A 26,409-nucleotide genomic window follows, 5' to 3' on the forward strand; every position below is an offset into this window, starting at 1 on the left:
TCCCTTGACTTTGTTGGAGTTTTTTATTATAGCTAGTCCGTCATCTCTATATAGGCCGATATCCGTAGTATCGAATATGCTTGTGAGGGTATATAGAATGAATAATCCCACAAGATCTGATGCGTCTGCAGAGTCTCTGGCACCCATCGCCAAATCGAACGAATTTTTCATTTTAGTTTTTATCCATTGGTTATTGTTATTTATTAGAACTGATTTTCTACATTTTTTAATGATGTTGATTTCTTCTGAGGATATATCAGTGTATGCCTCTGCAAATTCTAGGGCAATGTTAAAAAGTTCTTCGGATATCGAGGGATAAAAGTCTATGATGTCAAACTGTATGAACGTACATTTATCTTTGTTTTCTATATTTTTAAACCAGGTGTTTGCTTCGGTAGTATTTGCCTACTGGTTTAGTTCTAGGTCCTGTTTGATTTGTTTGTTTACTCTAGAAAGTATAGTTTTGCTAATTCTACCTATTTCTGGTTTAGTTGGGTTTATCAGGCGGGTGCTGGGATTATTATTTAAGTCCCATTTGTGGTCTTTTAGCAGAATGTATGACTCTCTAGGTTTCAATTTGCCAACTTTATCGATAATTTTTAGTTTATCGGTAATTTGTTTACTTTCAGTATTTATTATATCTATGTAGTCGTATTCGTTTGTGTCTAGTTTTTTGTAATTTTTTGTAATGTTTTCTGTGATTAGTTTGTTATATTCTTGCTTATCTATTTTATAAAAGTTTCTGGTTTTATCTGCTTTTACAAAGATTTTATTAGAGTTGTTTATGTTTCTAACGATTTTGTGTAGTTTCCGTTGGAAATTGTTAGGTTGATTGTGGAATTCTAGGTTTTTAATTACGTTTAAAAGGTCATTTTCAAAGTTTATCAAAAGGTCTACTGTTTTCGCATTTTTAAGGTTTTTAAAACCATAGGATTCTTTTTTGTTTACGTTTTCATTTTTAAGGAAGAAATTTGCTCGCCATCACATTCGGCGTATTAGTTCATCTGTTTTTTGGATTAATTTAATAATATAGCTATGCTTGCTGGGTGTGGGGATGTTTTTTAGCGATGTTTCGAAATTAACTCCTTCCATATCTATTTTTAATGTGGTGAAATAAATTCTTTTGAGAGTGCTCGACTGTTTTAGGAGCTAAGTATAACTACTTCATTTACTCACATAAACCTAATATACGAAAGTATAGATTTATGCGTAAACTTTAAGTATTTACTTCAAAAGTGCTCAATACGTAGGTAGAGCTAGTTAGTAATTTATAAAATATATATGGCGATTAAGCTACACTGAATATTCTGCGTTTCATCCACTATAGGATTCGTCAGGCTTATGCGCGAATTCTGTGGCTGCTTCTTGTTTTATATATATATGTGTGTTTATATATGTATATAATTGTGTGTGTGTCTATATATGTCTACATGCTTATATTTATATTTTTATTAACATTTATTCATATCTATATTTATGTAATTGCATACACGTGTGTAGGAGTAGATGCATATGTATGTATATGTACACTGCATTTTCCTTTTTCATAAAACTAAAGAAGGTAGCGTTTTAAACATTATCACTTTAATTGTAATGTACTACGTGCATTGCACTAATTCTGTTGTTAAATGTAATTTTTCTTGGGATGATAGGGTAATCTTTCATGTAAGAAGGTAAAAAAGAAATATAATTTTTAATAAATCAATTTTTCATTTTTGTATAATCCATAGTTGCTGTATCATCGCAGTTGGTGCCAGGCGGTTGAAACTGTCAAAGAAGGTCTTCATGCATCTCTTTTGGTCAAACATCCTGACACAGGAGAGCTTTATGTCAACTTTGATTCCCAAATCATAGAGATTATCCAAGAAGCCAAATGGTTGATATCCATGAAATTGGAAATTCCTGAAGCTGCTCGAGAACTGGCCTTAAAGGAACATCACCTCAAATCAAATCACATTGCGTATGTAATATATGTCAATTATGTTTTTTTTTTTCTATCAAACTATCTTAATAAATATGCATTTTGTATGCATATTCCTACATGAATTTCTGGATTGCTGTAAAGGTGTTAGGGTCAATTCCAATAAATAGTGTATACTTGGACCCCAACCTCAAGAATTTTGTCTTATTTGGATTATTCTCCTCATCTTGGTTGCTAATTTCACATTTTGGCTGATATAACCTACGACCTTCTTCCGGGTAACTTACCTGGTTGATTAAAGTAGATCGTCTCATCTTGCTGATTGCAAAAATGATGTTCTGTCATTTTGTTACTCAGCCAAGACTGGTAGTTAAGGCTTCATAAGAATGGTAAAGAAAAATCTTCTGAGAATATTATCATTAAGTCATGGCTTTAGGTTCATTTAAACAATATTCCAATAGAAAAAGGCGGATAATTCTGTTGAAGAGGTAAACCAAAAGTCAACATTCTTTTCCAATTTGAAAGATGATATTACGCCAAGAAAAGAACACTTAACTAAGTACCATGAGAATATTGAGCGCCAAAACCCTTAAATTAATAAGAATATTAAAAATGAGTCCGTTGTGCATGCAAGATTTATTCGAAGTAAAGTTTTCAGTATAACCCTGCCCGCGGTTACTAGTTACAAATTCAAATCAACCAATGAGAAAGGCTGTAATTAAGACAATGTGTTAGACCAATCAATCAATCAAGTGACACGATTCAAGTCATCTAATTTCTCAAAGAGAGAGAAACGCAAAACGTTTTTTAATTTAAAGTCTTCTTTTAAATTTGGTAAATATTACAGAATGAAAAAGTTTACAAATTTTTTTAGTGTAAACTTTACAGATTAAACAAACAAACGGAAAAGCATTTTAGAAATATATTTTATTGACAAATCTTTTGATAACTTCAATGTTTTATCTAAAAACATGGTATATACTTGTCTCCTCTCGGGGGCAATATTAGAAGTTTTAATATTTGCTAAAAGTGTTTTTTTAATGACAGTTTTATTTACAATTTTTTTAAAATAATTTTTTAGATTAGAAATGTGCGTATGACTAAACATGCTAGTAAAAAAAACTATGTTTTAATTACGCATATTTTAAATGTTGCATTGAATTTGTTAACAAACGGAAGTAGATAATACGTAAAACTTTTAAAATATAACTAAGAAGAGAGGGATTCTTGTAGACTGAGGCTACTTTTTTTTAGGAAGACTACATTATTTATTATTATGCCTGTAAATAAATATTTAATATGACCTCAACCTATTTAAAATAACTTGTTATCTACATTAAAAACAGATCTTGTGTCGTATTTTGCTCCTGTGAGAAGGAAAATAAATAGAAACTACAAAAAATAATTTCTCAAAATATTTATAAATAAAATTATAAATAAATGACAAAAGGGTCTATATCCCAAATTCCAAGTTGTTCCTCTTACCGTTTATTTCTTTAAGCATGTTAAAATGTTCAATTCTAACATGCTTAGAGAACCCTAATTTATAAAATTCGGAGGAGTTTGGTAGAGTTCTCAAAGGTCAAATCGTTGAACTTTGACCCCTAATCGCCAAATTTCTGGCCAAAAACCAATCACATCGATTTTCTCACATCTCAGTACCCTGTATATCAAATTTCGAGTCTATAGACTAAAAATTGACAAAGTTATTGCGTAGGGAAATGTATACAGACACACAGACACACAGGCACACACAGACACACACACACACACACAGACACGTTCACTTATATATATATATATATATATATATATATATATATATATATATATATATATATATATATATGTATGTGGGTATATATATGCATATATATATATATAGTAATATGTACTAATATATATATATATATATATATATATATATATATATATATATATATATATATATATATATATAATTAATGGTTCCCATATTGGGTTAAATTCTATATTGACCAAAACATTATGAAAATGACACTCAAATAATGCAAATAATCAATCTTCATCTAAAAAATTCAGAAACATTAACCAGTATGTTATTTTGACATACTTAATTCTGTCATTGGTATTTGTTTTCTCTAATTGATCTTAGCATCAGCTATTCACAGGAGAAACCAATAGATCCATAATGGAAGTGGTGCCATGGAACTGACATGGCACTCCAAGTTGTCAATATCTGCCGTAAGCCAATTAACCACCTTTACCTTCTCAGATATGAGATGATTCGTTAAAATAAGTAGCCGGAAGGAAAAAGGCGAATTCATATCTTATCAAATTAGTAAATGCATTACATCAGTTTGAATAAAACCTAATAATAATACACACTTGTGAGTCAAAAACTTTGGAGAAAATTCCACCTAAATTTTCAGAAAGTTTTCTCGACATAAAACGTTATGTCATAGGAAATTCATGGTTATTATACTACTATTTCTACTATCACCACCAACATTACTACTACTACTACTACTACTACTACTACTGATAGCAAATAACGGAAGTAGAAATATACACAACAATCAGTTTGACTATCAGTTGTCGAATTATATTTAACTTATTTAGAAATTAACAATCGAGATTCCACTGTCGAAGGCCGAACACTTATGGACCTGAGAGTTCAACTAACTTTTCTCTGATAAGTGTTGTCCACGTCTTCAACTGCGTACCAATATACTTGTGGGGTGATTAGCTGCATGCCTGAGACAACATCAGAAGATGGTCGGCCTACCAACAACATACGATGCAATGCAGGTTGTCATTGTGAAAGACTTCCAACATTTGCTGATCGGCCATTCTTATTAGTTTCTAACAAGTCCAAAATAGGCTTCGTAGCTTAGTGGGGATGCTCCTTTCTCTTCCCTGCAATCTCTTTCTCACAGAAGAGAGGTTGCGAACCTGTCTCTGCTTCATCGTTATTTTTATGGCAAGTGCTCAGTTGAGTTTCAATCTATGGTGCCCCCCACCAAACTTTCATGAAAACACTCGTCTAGCCAAAAACTATCAATAATTCCCCTCCCCACTCTTTATCTGTGTCTAAACCTAAATGTAAATTCTATGAACAAAGCTTCTTTCTTAGAACTGCACGCCCGTGGACCTCTCTTCCGATTGCCTGCTTTCCAGCTGACTACAATCTAATTGTTTTCAAGTCCAACGTAAACAAGTTCTTGATGAACCGTCCCCCTAAGTAATCCAATTTACAAAGTTCCAACTACATATGTTTACAACACTATAATCACATTGACTAATCTATACCCATTAACCCTTATTCCTCGAGTCGCCTCCGGGCCTTGATAAGTGGTGATTCCTGTGTAAAAAAAAAAAAATGCAAAAATAAAAAAATAAAAACAATATCATCTGGATTAGTAGACACACCCCTAATAATAGACACATATGAACCCAAAGCTATTGGGAAAAATGCAACAAATTTTGCATAAAGTATTCTTATATAAAAGGTTCTCATAAGGAAGTTACGATTATAATACTACTACTATATCTATTTACAATAACCATATGGGTTAAAACTACTGTTGAGAATGACGCCATTTTGACAGCCTTGAACAAACAAAATGAGTTAATGATATGCTCACAAACTCTTTATTTGTGCCTTTGTTACATGAACAAAGTTTCTTTCTTAGAACTGCACACCTGTGGAACTCTTTTCCGTTTCCCTGCTTTCCAGCTGACTATAATATGGCTTTCTTCAAGTCCAATGTAAACAAGTTCTTGATAAGCCGTTCCCCTTAAGTAATCCAATTTACCAAATTTACACTTCTAAGGATTACTATATTGTTCTTTGGACCAACGTACACTCTTTAATCCTTATCCTCGAGTGGCCTATGGGCCTTGAAAAGTGTTATTCCCTCGTAAAAAATAACCTCTGTCTTCCCTTCTCTGCTGATGTTTGTTCCTATTCCACTTTTATCGTGTTTTCACGTGTTATTTATTAAAGTTGATGTCGAATGACTCTGTGTGAGATATAATTAATTTAATTTCCTTAATATTATTTATTTTGAATGTTTATTGATAGTTTAGATTTTCATATTTTCTTTGTTTTTTAGTTTCTTTTCCCTTCGTAAAACCATGAATAAAAGTGAAAATTAGAACAATGGAAAACAATTGTGTGTGAGTTGTTTCTTATAGACTCCGAAACGGCTGAACAGATTTTCTTTAAAATTTACAGAACTTTAGTGTATAAGTCTGGGAGTGATCTTAGTTTAATTTTGTCTCAGAATATCCCCGATAATTACCGATAATCAAAACTATTATTTTAATTTATCTATCATCGGTAAAGTCATTTTTTCCATGTCGTCGCTTAGCAACAACAATAGAACAAATGGCCCTGAAAATTCTACTGTAGGTGAGTTGATAGCGTGTTCTTTTTTTTTTTTTTTTTGCCTGCGTGGTCTGTAGGTTCAAAGTTCCCATGTAAATTTCTTTATTTTTTTTCATTAACCTAAAAGAATTTTATAAGACTTGAAGACTTACGTGTTTTTTTTTTATTTTTGTTTTTGTTTTTGTTTTGTTTTTTGCATGACATGGTCTATAGGTTCAAACCCCGCACGTAAATTTCTTAATGTTCTGGAAAGAAGTTCATATAAAATAATTTTATAACAGAAACAGTAGGTTCTCTAGAGTGCAATGTAGAATAACATATATTTTGGACAAAGTTACTGCATGGAGGCAAGTGAAGCGTCCTGCTGGGCGATTTCACGGATTTCGATGGCAATAAAAATATAGGAGCGTGAAATATTCGTTGATCATCATTCAATCCCGGGCAACGTCGAGTCTCCCTGTTAGTCTAAAAATAACAGGGAAATGAAGATATACTTAATTGATAAATATTTATTAACAAAGAATCAAAATACCCATATGCAAAAGTATTTAACAAATTTACTAATTTTTATTTTTATATCCTCTGTTCTGCCTTACAGCCTCTAAACGCTTTCCCTAACTGCCTAATAGTTTCTTGCAAGCACTTGTTGGTAGTTTTACCTATTCTTCTTCACAAAATTGCTTCAATTCCTTGATATTCTTGGGATTATTGCATGCACCCTTTTTTTTATTCAATTTTCACCCCAAACAAGACACAGTGCCACTTTGAAGCAGGTGGTTACTATCGGGGACATAAGTTTCAGGGGTTTTATGAAGGGAGATGAGTAGCAAGATGTCTGTTCACATTTCACTTGAACTTCTGCATGTCAGTACAGTTGGGAAAGCAGAATCCCGGAAGGGAGTTCCCACGTCTAGAAGTTCTGGGGAAGAAACTATTGTAGTAGAATGCTTTCTTACACCTAGGGATCTCTACTGTAAAGGGGTGGGAATTAGCTGCTTGTCATGTTAGTCGGGGTTATTCACGTCGAGGGGGTACAAGTGCTTGTAGTTCGTCAGAGCATTCACCATTAAAGTACTTGTAGAACAGGCAGAGGAATACAACATTTCGTCGATGGGACAGAGGCTGAAGCTTAGATGACAGTTCAGGACCTTTGTTTTAACTATTTTAAAACAGTAATGAAAGCGACAACCCGTGCAGTGTATGAGAGCTTTTATCAACTAACTTGCAAGGAGCCGAAACCCTGACGTGCCTTATGATTGGTTGAAACATTGTAGCAAGATTAAATGACTGCTTAAAAATTAAATGTATGATTGGTGGAAATATTCTACCAATATGAAATGACTGCTTAAGAATGAAATTTGACAGTGTGTTAAATACTCTTGCATATATGTAATTTGAATTTTTTTGTTAATAAATATTTTTCAACTAAGTATATATGCATTTCCGTTTTATTTTTAGATAAATAATATCTGTTTAAAGATTAAGTGTAAATTTCATTCAGATTAATTTGATATTTCTTGAGAAATACGAAATAAACTAATGTACCAAATACTTTTGCTACCCACTATATATATATATATATATATATATATATATATATATATATATATATATATATGTGTGTGTGTGTGTGTGTGTGTGTGTGTGTGTGTGTGTGTGTGTTTTATTTTTATTACCGTTTTATCTGTTTGGTTACATATGTTTCGGATGTTGGACCATGTTTACGATCCAACAGCCTCGTCAGACCTTACAGACTGACGAGGCTGTTGGATCGTAAACATGGTCCAACATCCGAAACATATGTAACCAAGCACATAAAACGGTAATAAAAAAAATAAAACACATATTTGCTCTGCAATAGTATTGAGCACTCTCTTCAGGTTTTTACTAATTACCAGTTTTACCAAATATATATATATATATATATATATATATATATATATATAAATGAAAAATGATATTTTTCTGAAGGTTGAAATTTCAATCCTTATTATGGGCAACCGAAAATAGACTTGCGAATTTCTTAGGACTTCTATTCAGTCATATCTAATGGAACAAAAGCATGCGACTTCTGTGGATTAAATAAAAAGTTCCGTTTTAAATTCCATGCAGATTCCGTATTCAACAGAAAGATTCCCGATTTCGGCAAGATATAACTGAAGAAGGTCGCATATGATAAAAGCAAATAATTGAAACATATCTTCACTTCTGTGTTTTACGTGTGTTGTTTTTCAGTTTGATGTCTATGCTGAAGGAATACCAAATAATTAAAGACAGTATTCCAACTGTGGTCCAACCTCTGATGAAGCCTTTATGTGATTATGTCGAAAGAGTTTTAAAACCTGGACTTGGATCTTTGACGTGGACTTCTTTTAACATTGAATCCTGTAAGAATATTTGCTTGTTTTTCTTTTGATAGAAGTTTGCGATTTTTTTATTCCATCCATCTCATCCATCTACATATTCCAGAAAAATTCACCGTATATTTGAGAACAGGGCGATTGTTTTACTGTATCACGAAATGTGTGGGTTTTAGTAGGTTATACAGAAGTATTTGATGAAGACATCTTAAAGGCAGGTAGTTTTTTTGTTGCGATATGTTCCCTTCCTCCTGCATATAATACCTAGTATTTCTAACTGGTCACTCATCTGGTATTGGCCAGAGTCAACTATACTTAACTTTGGTGATTTAATGAGAACTGATTGTTATATCGTATTTATAATAAAAAAAAAAAAAACACAAACAATCAGACATTACTCTAGCATTACCCATTTTACAGAATTAAATATCATAAGATTTAAACAGCCATATGAATATTGTTTGTCGCTTTTTGATCTCCTGATAAAAGGATGGTGGACCTGTAAATTTATCCTTGTTCATTGGACTGTTCGCCGTTCGTCTGTCCGCACTTTTCTCAATAACTATAACTTGGATTTTTTTTTTAATTTTGCAAAAACATTAAACATGATATGAGTAAAAAGGTAACAGTATGGATTTTCCAGGAAAACTCCGGTTGCCCCCACCCAGGGGTGCCTTTCGGGTTAAAATGGCTAAAATTGACACTTTTGTGCTTATTAAAAAAATTGATGCCTTGCATTTTTTAAAAATTTTCTGAAAAGCTGTAACTAACTTATTTCTATATAATTTTGTTTGTTTATATTTCACAATAACTCTTGGGAGTGCCGCAGGGGCTCTTTTAGGGCTAATAAAACACTCAACTTTAGGGACTATTTTATCATATTTGTGCAAAATTTTCTGTGTATGTCTATTTAGCAGTTTTGCATGGTGCTGAACTCAAATTTAAATATGTTAAGGTTTTGGAGACTTTTGAAGCTAAATTGGGGGACAAATTATGGACTTAGTCATTTCTTTTTATGCATGGACAAATTTACATATGTTAAGGCCTAAAACTGCACCGTTTGTTCATTTTCACCAGAATTTGACGTCCCCTGGGGGCTTTTGGGGCTAAATGGGGGAGGGGAGGGGCAATTGTTGAACTTAGTCATTTTTTTTTTATACCTCATCACTGTGCACCCACGGGGAACCATGCATGCTTCACTTGTTTTAATGCTTTTCATCATATGCAGTAATGTTTTGCAAATTTTAATCTGGATCAATTTTTCGATCAGAATTTTTCTACTTCTTGTGAATCTGAATGTAACAATGATCTTGAAGATTCATGCATAAAGATGACAATCATTTTAACTTGTAATATTTTTATTAGTTTTCTTAACTATGTCAGCTCCCCCCCCCCTCCCCTTTTTTTTTGCTTAAGAATTGCTTCTAGTTAGACGATCCATATAGTCAGTTTAAATACCCTTATCTATCCGGACGTTATATTAATGATCTGACTTCACTAAAAATATATCAGTCGTTAAAATCATCGAATTCAAATGCCATATGATTGAAGTAACATATCAGATAAATACCTTCATATGAAGCCATGAGCGACACTTAAGGTTATCGACTGTCAATCAGAACCCAGGAATCTATGAACCTGGTCAATCATATCTATATATATATCTAATTGCACACACACACACACACACACACACACACACACACACACACACACACACACACACATCCATACATACATACTAGAATATATACTATAAGTCTGCAAGAACCCATAGCATAACACATAAGGTGCTAGGTTAAATTACTTGTAAGTGATACTTTTCTGGTTGTACAAGGTTCAATTCTCAGTATGGGCGAAGTGAAGAATACAATTGCGCATTGCTTCAGACTTTTATCTAGTTATGGCTGAAAGAACGCGACCATGCTATTCCCGTGGATTAAATAAAAGATTCCATTTGAAACTCCATGCAAATTCCTGAGTTCGATAGAAACACTGTCAAGCTTAATAAGATTATACCTGAAGAAGACCGAAATGTTGTGCAAATAACAGTCAAGATGAGAACAGTAGTCCAAATAATGCAAATAATACAAATTATCATCTAAACAATTCCGAAACATGATACTAGAATCAAATTCACAGACTTTCTTTACATAAGTGTTACTTTTGACTTGACCATTTATCCTGATTTTATATGATGATTTGAATCGAGTAAACAAATCTCAGCAACTGAAATCCCAAAATTTAAATCAATTCTATGTTATATGATTAAACTAAACAATCAGATAATTGTCCTTATAGGCACAGCTACTCAAATTCCATTCTGTCGTACTTAATTACACCATGCACATGCAAAATCATGTATACACTTAACTTTAAAAGCATATTACTGTTAAATACATACTGACCACAAAAATAAAGGACCCCAGCCTCCCAAAACATGTCACCTGTGTAATCGTTAATAAAATCCATACTCTTTTATACAATCACATTATATTCAGTACAAATAAAGTTCAGTGTATGCCTGACTTGCCCTCCTGGTTTAAACCATGAATGACTGACAGTTTTTGTTTTATCATCATTCAAAATTTAGGCAGATTAGATGATATTCATTGTATATATGATAGAAAATTTATTTATCTCAGTATAAATTATACAAATTCATCTTGTGTGTGTGTGTGTGTGTGTGTGTGTGTGTGTGTGTGTGTGTGTGTGTGTGTGTGTGTGTGTGTGTGTGTGTGTGTGTGTGTGTGTGTGTGTGTTTGTGCTTTTATTTATTTCTATTGTTTCATTTCAGTTGTGAAAAAATCAAACCAGGCAATTGCCAATCTGAAAAAGACGGTGAAACGTGTTTCTGACCTGCTGGAGTGTCAAATCGATGCCGTTCTTGAAGACATTTCTCTAACCCCATTATGTGACCTTCCCGAGGATGAACCAATCACAATTGATCAGTTCTTAGAAAACACACAAAAAGTAGTGACAGCTGCATCGGAATCAATCAGCACGTACGTATTGCATATAGGTGGAACGTTCTTCGTATATATATATATATATATATATATATATATATATATATATATATATATATATATATAGAGAGAGAGAGAGAGAGAGAGAGAGAGAGAGATATTTTAGTATTTTATGTATACTTCTAGAAATGTAGTTTGGACATGATTATTGGTGTTAAGATATATTAAGATGTTATTGTTTTAATATTTTTGTTATTATTCAATATATGCGTTTCATTTCCGATTTTCCTTTGGCTTTTACTTTTTTCTCTAATTATTCCCGATAAAAAACGCATATTGAATAATAATAAAACTATTAAAACAGCACTAATCATTTGCAATTTGACGATTATTTTAAACATTTTATTTTAAATTTTAGTAGTTGTAATTTATAAATTCATTCAATAAATCATCAATATATTAAAATTTTAATATATTAATATTTTAAAATATTCTGAACATCTTTTTCAACCACCAAATTTTAAAAGTCTATATTTGGCACATCATGAAGTGCCCTCGGAGATCTTGCTGGCTTGGCAGGCTGAGAGCAGACTGAAGGTGCTGCCTTAAATAATGGTTATAAAGCCTCTTAAAATCAACTTAAGGCCCGGAGGCTACTCGAGGATGAGAGTTAATGTGTGTATTGTAATCATTGGGACAGTTGCGTAATAGTCGTTTGCAGAAGTAATTTGGTATAATTAGATCATTTACGAGGACAGTTGGACAAGAACTCATTTACGTTGGACTTGAAGACAATGATATTGTAGTCAGTTTGAAAGCAGACCTGCGGAACAGTGTTCCTCAGGCGGGCAGTTCTTGGGAAGAAGCTTTGTTCATGAAATAAGTTTAGGCAACGATAGAGAGTGGGGAAATTTATTAAGAATGATTTTGGCTTGATGATTGTTTTTTGTGAAGGATTGACGAGGGGGAGCATAGATTGAGGCTCAGACGGACATTTATTCTATATGGGAGTGCTAATCACTCCAACTGGAATATAAATCTGTCAAGAAGTCTATCATATTATAATCATTCACGGTCCTCTGATGATGCTGCTACATGTTCAGAGTTTATTGCTGTTACTGACAATGATGCAAAAGGGTTGACTCAAGTCGCATCCCATATAATTATTTGACAAGAGAAACATTGTTTTCTTATCAGACTATTTGTCATCTACTCTGTTGAGGTCAATTGGTTTGATCAAGGGAAAACTAGTGATGTGAGGGCTGTATCTAGAAGATCTTCTGGCGTTACTTCCGCACTATAAGGTGTGGAGTTGCAATATGTCAATCAACCGGCTACAATGGCACCTGGAGACACTGCACACTCTCGAATCTGTTTGCAGGATGATGGTGAATCTGAGGCAATTGTTATCAGCTCAGTTCCCAACAGCCGATGATATCAGGGATGTCAGCCACATACTACTATGTAGTGAGCTTGAAGGCAAGTCAAACAGCGACATAATCATAGAATGTTCTTAGAGAGTCAACTCTGGTCTTCATTCTGATCGTATTCAAGCTGTTCTCTCTGTCTCTATTTTTGTCTGTCTGTCTGTCTGTCTGCCTCTTTCTCTCTCTCTCTCTCTCACACACACACACACACACACACACACACACACACACACACACACACACACACACACCACTCTGGTAAATCAAATATTGTTGCCAAAATGTCTTTTCCCAGTTACTCTTAGCTTACTTCAATTGGAAATAAATATTCCCTTCCGAATACTCTACCATGACCGCTCCCCTAGACTAATTATTCATGGCATGACTTTGTCTGTACAACACACTGGATCTGTTGCTTCCATACTGTCATCCACTTTTGCGTTATTATTTACGTTTTAACCATTCCCACGTTGCCGTCAATCTTTATATTTCATTCACTTCTGCATCACGTTTGTATTGTTAGCTACTTCTTTGCAAACATTTTCCAGGGGCTCCAGCTGTGAAGGCATCGAAGGCAGCATTACACTGATCAAATGTTCTATTGATAAACCAACCAGATACAAGTTCAGACGCCTGTAAGAAACATAGCTGATTGTAACAATCAGTTTTAGCATTTTGATAATCAACCCCCATAATGTCTTATTCAATTTTAGCTTCTGTTTGATTTCAGATCAAGCAAATTGGTTGAAAAGTCAGTGAACGAACTTGTCAGTTTGCTCAAATCAAATCTGAAAGACACAGACCGTGAGGAGATAAGTGTTGAAAATGGCTACATGTGTTCAAGCCCAGACAACAAGCACAAGAGTCAACGCTGCCAGGAATGCCAGCCTTGCTGCTATTATGCCATGCTCAGCAGTTTTACTCAACGAAACACAGATGCTCTCATTAAATGTACGTTCCTATTTGTTCTCTATTTCAAAATATTTTAAACGATCCCTTAAGTCCAAGATTTAAAAAAATATTGTTTTAGATCCATAAAGTAAGTTTGCTCAATAACTCAATTGCCATATTAATTATATTTAAAAGTGAATTTTTTATCTTTACAATTTTTAGTCATTGAAGTATTATATATTGACAAATTTTCGGAGTTTTTTTTTTAGATTGTTATATACTATTATCGTCACCGGTGTATAACATCATACACCAGTACATCTTCTTTGTAACTTAGGTTTCATCACTGCTTGCGCTGTTGGCTCTTGTTCCTAACCAAGGGAACGTTCGCTTGGTTTTCAAGAATTCATTTGACAGAACAAAGAAACAGAAATTAAACACACGTGTACTTGAGAAAGAGAGAGTGGGGGGGGGGAGAAAGAGCGGAAGGGTTAGAGGCAATTAATCGGAGGAAGAGATACCATTTACATATCATGAAAAGACCAACGTTGGCCACCTGTGGCCACCATCCCCACCCACTCTCTGCCGAGCTGGTCAGTATTGCCGCGTCTTGCATCTATTATCTCTAGTGTCGGCAGCTGAGAGTACTAGAACTGCTCTCTAGTGGAAGTGACGTGATTTCTTGACTTCTACTTTTAGGCTACCCATTCTTCCCAATGGGAATATACTTATTCCGAATATAGAAATCACGTTTTCCAAATGCGTCAATGATTAATATACACCTTGTTTTAATGAGCTCAATTCTCTGCTGATATATTAGTAATCATTATTTCATTAGGTAACTTCTTACAGTGCCAAGAAAATATTTATATTTAAACCAAAAAAAAAAAAGTCCTTATTATTATTGGCTCACATGGAGCTTCCACACAAGTCAACAAACGATCTGATTGGAAACCTTTGGTGTTCTCTGGAAGCTGAGTGACAACAAGTCTCCCCAGACGTCCAGCTCTCTCCACCTCCTTCGATAGCATTTGCAAATGAATATTCATCATCGCAACAGCCGCTTACCATTGATTTCTCGCTGGTAGTGGGCATTGGTTTATACTGGAATTTGAGTGGCACTCAGCCTCCCCAAGGTCCCAGTTCTCTTTGCGCTTGTCCAGCCGAGGTCTTGTTGGCGCTCGCTCCTCGGTCTTTCAGTACTTATTGACCCTTCTCGGCCCTTTGGTATCACTTTTTTATTGGGGAGAACGGTGATGAAACAATCGGGGGGGGATGCATGATGGGGGGTGTAGAACTTGTAGATATGCAGTTTCGGTGTTCTTCATTCGTTATATTGTCTTGTATTATTCTCTGCATTCAAGGGTTTTCCTTAATATTTCAGTCGTTTTCCTCATCGTTAGTCATTGTACTTTTGCAGTTATTCCTCTGATTCCAATTTCTGACATTCTTTTTTCGAAGTTTTTTGGAATTGTTCCTAGTGCTCCTACTATTATCGGTACTATTTTGATTTTCTTCATCATCCAAATCCCTTTTAACTCTCTGACTAGCTCTGTGTATTTGCTTTGTTTCTCCTTTTCTTTCATACTCACCCTGTGGTCAGCTGGGATTGCAAAGTCTATGATTTGACAGGATTTTTCTTTCTTGTTAATTATTACGACATCTGGTCTTCTTGCTTGGATGGGTTTGTCCGTCTGTATGTCCATGTCCCAAAGGATTTTGTGGTTCTCGTTTTTGAGTGCTATTGCGGGTTTTTGTCTGCATGCTCAAAATGCAGTCGTTTGCACAATTCCCAGTTTACTACCCTCCCCACTTGGTCATGCCTGTTTTTGTATTCCTTTTGGGTAAGTTTGCTGCATTCACTTACTATACGGTTTATCGTTTCGTCTCTTTGTCCACAGAGTCTGCATTTGCTGTTTTCTTGTATTTTATCGATCCTTGCTTTGATATGGTTGGTTCTTATCGAGTTATCTTGTGCTGCAGTTATTAGAGATTCAGTTTCTCGGTTTATATGTCCTTTTCGCATCCATGTCCAGGTGTTTTCGTTATTCTCATCTTTTGTCATTCTTATGAATCTTCCGTGGAGTTGTTTCTCTTCCCATTTCTCTTTTCTCGTTTTGTCATTTGTCTCTCTGTTTTCTGTTTTGTTGTTTTTTTTTCAGTGTATCTCGCTGCCATAATTATCCTTTCAGTGTTTTGCATTATGTATTTTTCTAGTTCTTTTCGTGTCCTTCACACAGTCTTCTATACAGACCAGTCCTCTCCCGCCGTCTTTCCTTTTCACGTAGAGTCTGTCAATATCATCCTTTTGGGTGCAGTGCATTATGCATGGTCATGATTTTCCTGGTTTTCTGGTCGAATTGTCTCAGTTCTTCTTTTGTCCTACCTATAAACTGTCCAGAGTGTCTTACTAGTGATACTGCCCATGTATTTATACCTTTTATTAGGTTTCTGCTATATAATTTCGTTTCCAGGAGTTTTCTTGTTCTCCTGAGGTATTCCTGTCCAATTTTCTCTTTCATTTCTGTTGATCTGATGGTGTCCGCTTCCAGAATTCCCAAGTATTTATAGTCGTCTTGTTCCCCTAGTGCCCTAATTTCTGTTTGGTTGGGTAATTCCATGCCTTCTGTCGTTTCCAGTTTTTCCTTTCTTATAACTAGTTGTGTGCACTTTTCCATTCCAAATTCCATTTGGATATCTTGGCTGAAGATCCTGGTAGTGTTAATTAGTGTCTCTAGCTCCTTTTCGGTCCTTGCAAAAAGTTTCAGATCGTCCATGTACATCAGGTGGTTCATTTTTTCCTGTGTATTGGAGAACTTGTATCCGGCTTGGCACTTTCTCAGAATACTGTCCAAGGGCATCATAGCTATGATGAACAGTAGTGGTGAGAGTGAGTCTCCTTGGAAGATGCCTCTTTGTATGTTAATTTCTGTTATGTGTTGTCCAGTCTCCATGTTTTCATTGCATTTTCTATTACGTTGGTGATCCTGCTTGGTATTTTATACATTTTAAGGCATTCTATTATCCATGCTTGGGGGATCCTGTCGTACGCTTTTTTGTAGTTGATCCATGTCATGGCTAAATTCTTTCTCCTCTTTTTTACCTCCTTTAGGATCTTTTGATCTATATATAACAGGCCATGTGTTCCTCTTTTTCCTTTTTGGCATCTTTTCTGTTCCTCGGGGATGAGTCCACAGTTATTCAGGGAGTGGTAGATTTGTTCCCTCAGTTGTGTTGTCAGTATCTTCCACATAGTTGGTAAGCACATGATTGGCCTATAGTTGCTAGGAACGGTTCCTTTCTCTGTGTCCTTCTGTAGCAGTGTGGTTCTACCTTTGCCATCCAGTCTGGTACGCTTGCTTCCTGTATACATCTTCTCATGTTTTGGGCTAGCCTTTCATGTAAGGTTATGAATTTTTTGAACCAGTATGCATGTATCCCGTCGTGCCCTGGTGCTCTTCAGTTTGCCATTTTTCCTATGGTTTTCTTTAGGATTTCCTTGCTGATTTCATTCACTGTTCCTTCTTCTATTTTTTGTAACTCTTCTTTCATGTTTTTCAGCCATTCAGCATTTCTATTGTGATTTCGTCGCTCTTCCCATATTTTACTCCAGTAGAGTTTTGTTTCTGTCAGATTTGGTTGTTCTGTTTTTGTTTTTCCTCCATTCACAATTTGGTAGAATTGGCTTTCATTAGTTTCAAATGTTCTGTTTTGTTTGCATTGTTCAGATTTATATCTATATCGTCTCAATCTCACTTCTGTGCTTTTATTTTTTGGTCCAGTTCTTCATGTTTCTTGTTTAGCCTCTCCCTGTCAGTTACATTTCCAATATTCCGTTTTCTCCACATTGCTTTCTTCCTGTGATCATTTTGGTTTCTTTTTTATGTTTGTGTATTTGGGTTTTTAGTGTTATTTCTCATCCAGGTTTTGTCAGTCCGCTTGTCCCCGGTTGTTTTTCTGATTTGAGTTTCATACTTACCATTTTGGCGCCTGCGTAAATCAGGTTGTTTAAGTCTGTGATTGTATTTGTTGGGATATGTGGAAGGAGTTTGTTAACCTTCTCTGTTTCTGTTTTTAATTTCTTCTGCTCTTGGTTCCTTAACGATGGGAGCCTTGTTTTTTCTTCGTTCATCAGCTGTATTATTTTATTTATTTCATTTGCTTCATTCTCTGTTAGTTCTGTTTCATTGTTCTTAGTTTCCACGTTTGTAGACTTCGTTCTTTGTTGGTCCACGGCCTTTGGTGTTTTTACTTGTGAGGCTTCAACTTGTGGGGTTGCTCTACGTGCGGTTCCGTTCGAGGATGCTTTTTGTTCAGTTTCATCATTTATTTTTCAATGAATTTCTGTTAGTTCTAGTTTAGAGAGCCAACCTTTCTTGAGTATCAGTCTTGCTTGGTCTGCAATTCTTTGTTCTGTCGTATGGTAGTCACTGGATATTATTATTATTATTATTATTATTATTATTATTATTATTATTATTATTATTATTATTATTATTATTATTATTCAGCAGAAGTTTTCACACAGGTCACCATAGCAGATTTTTCTTTGAGAAAAACTTGTGGTATTGCCTGGTGTCTGAGTAACAATAAGTCTCCACAGATTTCCAGTACTCTCAGCCTCTGTCGATAACCTTTGCAAATTAATTTGCATTAACGCACCAACCGTTTTCTGTTGATTTCTCATTGGCAGCGATCATTAGTCTTTAAAGGGACTTGGGTGGCAATAAGCCTCTCCAACGTCCCTGTCCTGTTTGCACTCATTCAGTGGAGGTCTGGCTACTGCTTTCACTCCTCATGATGCATGTTGAAGGGGACAGCTCCCAGTAATTAGAGAAACGAAGTAATTAGGGTCGATGATAATTATTATTAAAGGAGAATGCTGGAATCGAACTCAGTGATCAAAAGTTAAAAACGAATATATGTTGCTATTTAAATGCTATCCCAAGAATGTAGTGAATTGTCCATAATATTAGAAATAACTACAGCAAAGTTATATCAGAGCAGGTAGAATATGACAGTGGAAATTAAGGAATGTTCTTTGTGTGGCAGGAAACGTGTTGGAAGCATATGCACTAATCAAAGGGCAAAAACATTGATATACTTGGCCACATTCTGACGTCACAAAGAAATATAGCTTTAATATATACAGTTAAGCTAGAGTCGAGAAAGTTAGAGTTGAGTAGAGAGCCAGAGAGAAGGAGCCAGAATTGAGTTGGCTTAAGTCCCTTTGGAAGCGAGGCAGAGAGAGGAAGACATAATGTAGAAATCTAACAGGCATCGAATCCCCATCATTCTCATCACCAGCTGGAAATAAATGTCTTCATGTTGTTTGTAAGCATTTGTCTTCATCGTACCGCAAGGTGATGTGTTTTTGTTTTCGTCAATGAACTTCCAAAGTGTTAACTGTATCCCCTCTTCAATAATGATTTTCTCCATGTTTAAAGAATTATACATTACACATCCCTCTCAGTCTTCTATTAGAAATATGAACTCCCCCAAGAAATTGTCTCATTGTCGTCACTGTAATCCGTTATATAAACAATGCCTCGTCCCTGTTATGCGTCCCTCTGCTATGAACCCCCACTACACAACACTTGGTCCTTCAATCCGCCTTGACTCTTCAACTATTTGGTGTGGTGCTAGTCGATGCCGGTGCTATTGTTAATTTTTTGAGGGGTGGGGGGGTAGATAATTTACAATTTTACAATTTTGCAGTTTCAGTTTTCTTGGTTGTATTTTTGTTTTACTTCTATTGTATTATCTATACGACCGGTTAGCGTTTGTTACTCATGTCGATTAAATTATGCATTCAAGGGTTTTCTTTATGATTTCAACTGTTTTCAGCATTAGTGTCCATTGCATAATCTGAGTCTTCCTATTGATTCCGATTTTTCCTAATCTTTTTTCCAATTTCTTTGGGACTATTCTTAATGCTCCTACAATTATTGATATTATATTGATCTTCAGGTTCCATATTCTTTCCTGTTCCTTGGCAAGTTCCACATATTTGTTTCGGTTTTCTATCTTTGGATCTTCACCCTGTAGTCTGCTGGGACGGCAAAATCTACAATTTTATAGATTTTTTCTTTCTTGTTCATTATTATGACGCCCGATATTATTATTATCATCATCATCATCATCATCATCATCATCATCATCATCATCATCATCATATTGAGAAATAAAATATTAAACACTTTTTGATGAGGAATAAAGTGTAATATCTGTTCTGACATTACATTTAATATTTTCAACCGTCATTCAGTGAAGGAAAAATTCTTCTAGATTGAAGCAATTTTAATTTTTCCCCACTTCAGAATACTCTTTTAGAGAATCTGGATTTTTCTCACATTAGAAACTGTTCTTGTATCTAACTCTGTTCCCCCCACCCGTAGGCAATAAATAGGGAACTTATGAAACGTTTCTACGTCATACCTTCTCAATTTAGTTTCCAATATGGCCACCAATTCATTTAAAAAGACTTACATTATATACATGTATTCATTCTTACATTATATACGTGTATTCGTTCTTATTGCCTAGAATGTAGGTGTGTGTTGTTCTTGTTGCAGGCACACGTTTGACACTGGACACTCTGAAGCGCCGGTTGCAGAGCACTAATAAATACAAAGAGATAAAACGAGATAATCTGAAGCCAGCGCTCTTCCAGAGTAGCCTTGTACTGAATATCCCCACAGTCGTACTTTCACCCAGCTTGGATGATTTGCAGCATGGCCTCAATAAAGCGGTGCAGATGATCGTAAAAATGGCACAAAATGTTCCACAATGGAATCATTTTGCACTTCAACAAAGACAACAGGTAATTAAAGAATAAATGCTGTTGCTTTTTTAAAAAATAATATTCATATAAAATAATGCATCAATTGTTGTAGTTAAAACAAAGAAAGAAAAAGAAAGAAAACGTTTTCTTTCTGAGTTCATTTCAGATAGCAAGAGTTATGTACCTTGGTATTTGCTTTCTCCTTTCCCCTAAACACTTGAAATAATTTTGTCTGGCACGTTTTTTTAGCTCATATGATGGGAGAGAATTAATATATATATATATATATATATATATATATATATATATATATATATATATATATATATATATATATATATATGCATATATATATATATATATATATATATATATATATATATATATATATATATATATATATATATATATATATATTGCACACGAAGACTAAAATTACTAGAAGCTATACTAATTTAAAAACTACAGCCCCTTATTAACCGAATCTCGTTTAATATCTGGGCAAATATACTGTATACAATATTCAACAACTAACAATAAATAAATAACTAAATAAAATATGAAATAAGAAAATCAAAAGTAAAAATAAATAATTCGCCCCTGCCCATCCTGCAACCGCCTTTATTACCAATATAAAAAATAAATAAATAAATAAATAAAATAAAACAAACTATAAATACGCCAAGCCTCAATAAAGGAAAGAATGACAACGACAACAACAACAACAACAACAACAACAACAACAACCACTCTTGACGACGATTGGATGCACCGATAGAAAGCGCTTCAGGAGAATATAGCCCAACAACAACTACTGGGCGCCATAATATACAACATGCCAGCCGAAATAAAAAAGACCGCTCGGCGAATCGAAAAGTTATCCAACAAAATCGGGAAAAAGAATGCAGTCATGTTCAATCAGATGTGCTTGAATAATGACTTGCTGCAAAAATAACGGTTAGCTCACAGTGACTGACGTAAAAACCATTTAAAAATAAAATATTTAAGTTCAACGTGATTTCTCGCGGTTAATGGTAGCTGATTGGATATGGTCTTTGCTAATCGAGCCAGAGATAGCTTGTGTTGCCGGGTTCAAATCTATCGACTGGTGTTAATCGTGACATCCTGCACTGAAGATTCCAGAAAAGATGAAACACTAGTGTCTATATGCATTTAATTATTATAGTAAATGTGTGTGTGTGTGTGCGTGTGCGTGTGTGTGTATATATGTATATATATGGTACATTATGAAAATATACATGGCTGTTAAGATACAAAGAATTTTCCATTTCTCATCTTCATAAAGACTTGTCAGACTAAAATGCGAACTGGTATTTTTATATATACACGCAATGCTGGTATTTTTATATATAAACGCAATGTTAAATTTAGTTAGCTAACCAATCAGATTTATTGTTATTCCCGGTGGTAGGTTAATGTTTTCATTCGCCAATGGCAGGACTTCTCTCAGACAAAAGTTCGGCTGATCTTTATTTCCTCCCTTTTTGCTCAGTTTTGAAGGAAAGTGACTCACTCTTTTTTGTAAATGTGTTGAATTAAAAAGTGATCTTGTTTTAAGGGGCGCGTTTTCTTATTTTAGGTGCTATATTAGTTTAACTATATTAGTTTAACTATATTAGTTTAACTATATTAGTTTAACTTTTATTTATTAAAAATAATTATTATCTTTTATGTATTGTTATCCTAAAGTATTTATTTCGTGCTTTTTTTTTTTAAAGTTTAGCGTTTCAAATGTATCATTCAGACATTATTTACATGGATCACTAAATTTCTACATGTATTAGCCTGTCGTACTATTTTCTACTCAGCTGTTGACAAGCATCTGCTTTCTTTGAGTTTCCAGAAATCAGTCACTAGTTTTGTTTTTATTCGACATTTTTTGTTATCGAATCAACATTAGTGACACATTACTGAAAGTTCAAGGAAGGTAGACGCTCATTAGTAGTTGAGTAAAAAAAAATATAAACTCACCCTAGGATGGGTATTTCTCCTAATAGTATTATATTTCTTCTATACATTCCAAACTCTTTACACTTATAGAATAAATTCGTATGAATCAACATGGTACAACGTTATTGACTAGCTTAATAGTATTGTTGGTATTGATTTCCTATATTGTTTCTAGAATCTGGTTGTTATGATAGAGATCACACGAAAGTTGCCAACATCCATAAGTGAAAGTGACGCTGTGGAAACAACTAGATTCGAACCTGGTTCACTCTGGACCTCAGACTGTGTCATTATTAGCCTCGTCACTCCCACTTCCTTCTGCACTTATTAAAAGGGTTGCATCATTCTATTGCTCCAGAAGATATTTCCCTCCGAACACAATCCTCTACCTATATAAGAACTAAATACGTCATAAAATGGAGTACTGTTGCCATACGAAACAGCAATATCCTTCTCTCTTCGGTCCTGGATATGACCTTAAACTATATCCGATGGTGAGGCCCCAGCTTGCAGGCCTTAGGGAGTGTGGAGCCACCCTTTAATTGCCATTGCTCCCAGATCTACTCTGGCCCAGAGTGATAGTACCTGTTAGGGTCCCAACTATGGGTTAAATAGAATACGACTTAAAAAACAAATATGCTATATTAAAAAATCGTTCTTCAAAATCACCAGATTCGGCATTAAATAACCTGAAAGGGGTTGATATGCCGTAAAAAAAAAACAACCCACCTTCTCTCTTCCTTGCTACCTCTTTTTTTCATAGAAGCTTTCTAGTCTATCTCTTCTCTATCGTTATTTTCATACCAGGTGCTTGATTGAGCTTCAATTTATGGTAGAGTTAGAGTGCTTGTTGGGAATTTTTTAGAGGGTAACATTCACAGCAAGCACTCTAACTGCAACCTCTGTCAACAATTTCAGCCATTCTCTGTCTGTGACTAAATCTTTCCTAGAACTGCCTGCCTTTTTAGCCGACCATAACATGGTCATTTTTAACTTCAATGTAAACAAGGTCTGAAATAATTAATTTTTATCCAATTATCACTATTACCAACTATCATGGTGTTGTCTTATCTGCCACCTGACAATCTTTAACCCTTATCCTTAAGTGGCTTTCTAAGCAGAGTTAATTCCAAGTAATACAAAAATTCTCAATTTTATAAACCTATCTAGGGCTGGGTACTCCTGCTAGTAATATTACATACACCTAGTTACCATCTTGCAAATTAAAAATGTCCAAACCTGCTGTGAAAATGTATGCTATTTCTGCCATGATGTATCCTCATTAAGATTACCAAACATTCCTACACCCCCTGGTTCCTTACCGTTTATCTTCCTGTCAGCTTGTCACTTAGCCATTGCATTCAAGTGAATCATATCTTTGATTTATGATGCCTCCCATGGCGTTTATAGCATCAATCTGCAGATAATCTCTCGTAGATTTATTGCAGGCTAATTAAAGCTAACAACTTTAATTAAAAGTTTTCTGCCTTCCAACTAATATTCTTAAAGTCTGCAAATATATGATTAGCTGTCTCTTCGATTTAACACAAACTTTGAATGAACATGTTAAAAAGACTGATTAGAACAACCTCCGTAAGATTCTATCTCATTCAATAAACCACCTTCTATTTAATAATAATAATAATATTAATAATAATAATATTAATAATAATAATAATAATAATATTAATAATAATAATATTAGTAATAATAATAATAGTAATAATAATAATAGTAATAATAATAATAATATTAATAATAATAATAATAATATTAATAATAATAATAATAATATTAATAATAATAATAGTAATAATAATATTACTAATAATAATAGTAATAATAATAATAATAGTAATAATAATAATATTAATAATAATAGTAATAATAATAATATTAATAATAATAATAATAATAATAATAATAGTAATAATAATAATATTAATAATAATAATAGTAATAATAATAATATTACTAATAATAATAATATTAATAATAATAATAATAATAATAGTAATAATAATAATAATAGTAATAATAATAATAATAATATTAATAATAATAATAATAATAATATTAATAATAATAATAGTAATAATAATAATAATAATAATAATAATAATAGTAATAATAATAATAATATTAATAATAATAATAATAGTAATAATAAAAAAGAAAGTAATAATAATTTTTTGCGTTATCATAAACTCGTGTTACACTGAATAAATAAGGAGGATCAAAGAGGATGAAAAGACCAAGGAGAGAAAATACTAACCAGACCCCAACTGGATGACTGCGGAGAGGTCTTGGACCTTGGACAGGCTTATTGCCACCCAAATCTCAGTGAAAACCAATGGTCACTACGAATGAGAAATCAATGAGTGACGGTTATTGCGATTCTGCAAATTAATTTGTAAAGGTTGTCGAAAGAGATGGAGAGTACTAGAAATCTGCAGAGATTTGTTGTCATTCCAAGAACATCACAGGAACATCACAGGCCGTCTTCAAAGAGAATTCTTTGATGGTGGCCAGTGTGAAAACTTCCAGTGAGTTAATAATAATAATAATAATAATAAGAAGAAGAAGAAGAAGAAGAAGAAGAAGAACTAGTGGGACCTGTGGAAATTCCACAGGGTACTCATTTATATGTAATATGTTGATGCTGGCATTCTGTAGATGTTCAGCATAAATGGAGACTCTCTGATATTATTGTAGCTGTTTTGTTAAAACTGCAAAAGTGTTTATCTAAGCAAGCAGAGACGCCTGGCGTAGCCCAGTTGTGAAGTACGCTTAAATATGATATTTTAAGTCTTGCAGATTTCTTATATATTATATATTATTATATGTATGTATAGAGTTAATGTTCTATCGATTTTTATATATTATAAAGTTGCGATTTCAAAAATAAAAAAAATATATTCATATGACTTGGATGCATCAGTCTGAATCGAAACCAAAACCAAAACTTATAAAAAAAAATATATATATATATGAGTTCCTTCAGCTATAATCGAAACGAAACCAAAACTTATTGAGAATTCGTGATAAAATTATTTCCAAAAAAGAAAAGATTACTGAAGTGCCATCAGTTATAATCGATACCAAAACCAAAACTTATGAAGAATTATGTCAAAATTATTTATTACAACAAATGGAAGTTTATAACAATTAAACGACAGTCACTCGGATGTAAGCTTGCCACACAAAATAAATAACACACATGCTAACCTGGATAAAAACGGTTGAAATAATAAAGAAACCCCTTGAGAGCAGAGACTAATATATATGATTTGGAGGTGCTAGCCGGGCATACAGAAACTGCTATAGAGGTAAAATATTTGAAAACTGTACAATTATATAATTGTAAGTTAGCTCCCCCCCTGTTTTCCTCCTTTTTTTACATCACCAAATTTGCTGCACCAAATAAAACAGAGAGTTAAGGAGGATAGAATGATCCAGTAGATAAAGGACTAACTAATCTCATAATAATAATAATAATAACAATAACAATAATAATAATAATAATAATAATAATAATAACAACAACAACACAACAACAACAATAATAATAATAATAATTTTTTTTGCTTCACTAAAAACTGGTGCCGCACCAAATAAATAAGGAGGCGCTGGATGAGTGCGAGGAGGAGCGGAACTTTGGGTATGCTTATTGACACCCATATCCAAGTGAAGACCAATAGTCGCTATTAATGA

At 33.8% G+C, this 26,409-nt stretch overlaps 1 protein-coding gene across 1 annotated transcript in view; it reads left to right on the plus strand.

The window, feature by feature from the left end:
- LOC145292051 (dynein axonemal heavy chain 5-like) overlaps window positions 1-26,409 on the plus strand; it is a 579,775-nt gene that overhangs the window by 161,839 nt on the left and 391,527 nt on the right. The window contains exons 19-23 of the mRNA XM_080138079.1: window positions 1,731-1,960; window positions 8,529-8,680; window positions 11,451-11,658; window positions 13,780-14,000; window positions 20,516-20,763. Of these exons, the coding sequence (XP_079994205.1) occupies window positions 1,731-1,960; window positions 8,529-8,680; window positions 11,451-11,658; window positions 13,780-14,000; window positions 20,516-20,763 (1,059 nt within the window). The remainder of the gene's footprint in view (window positions 1-1,730; window positions 1,961-8,528; window positions 8,681-11,450; window positions 11,659-13,779; window positions 14,001-20,515; window positions 20,764-26,409) is intronic.

Source organism: Euprymna scolopes, chromosome 13 (assembly GCF_053919585.1).
Source record: "Euprymna scolopes isolate OS-2025 chromosome 13, ASM5391958v1, whole genome shotgun sequence".
Lineage (NCBI taxonomy): Eukaryota > Metazoa > Mollusca > Cephalopoda > Sepiida > Sepiolidae > Euprymna > Euprymna scolopes.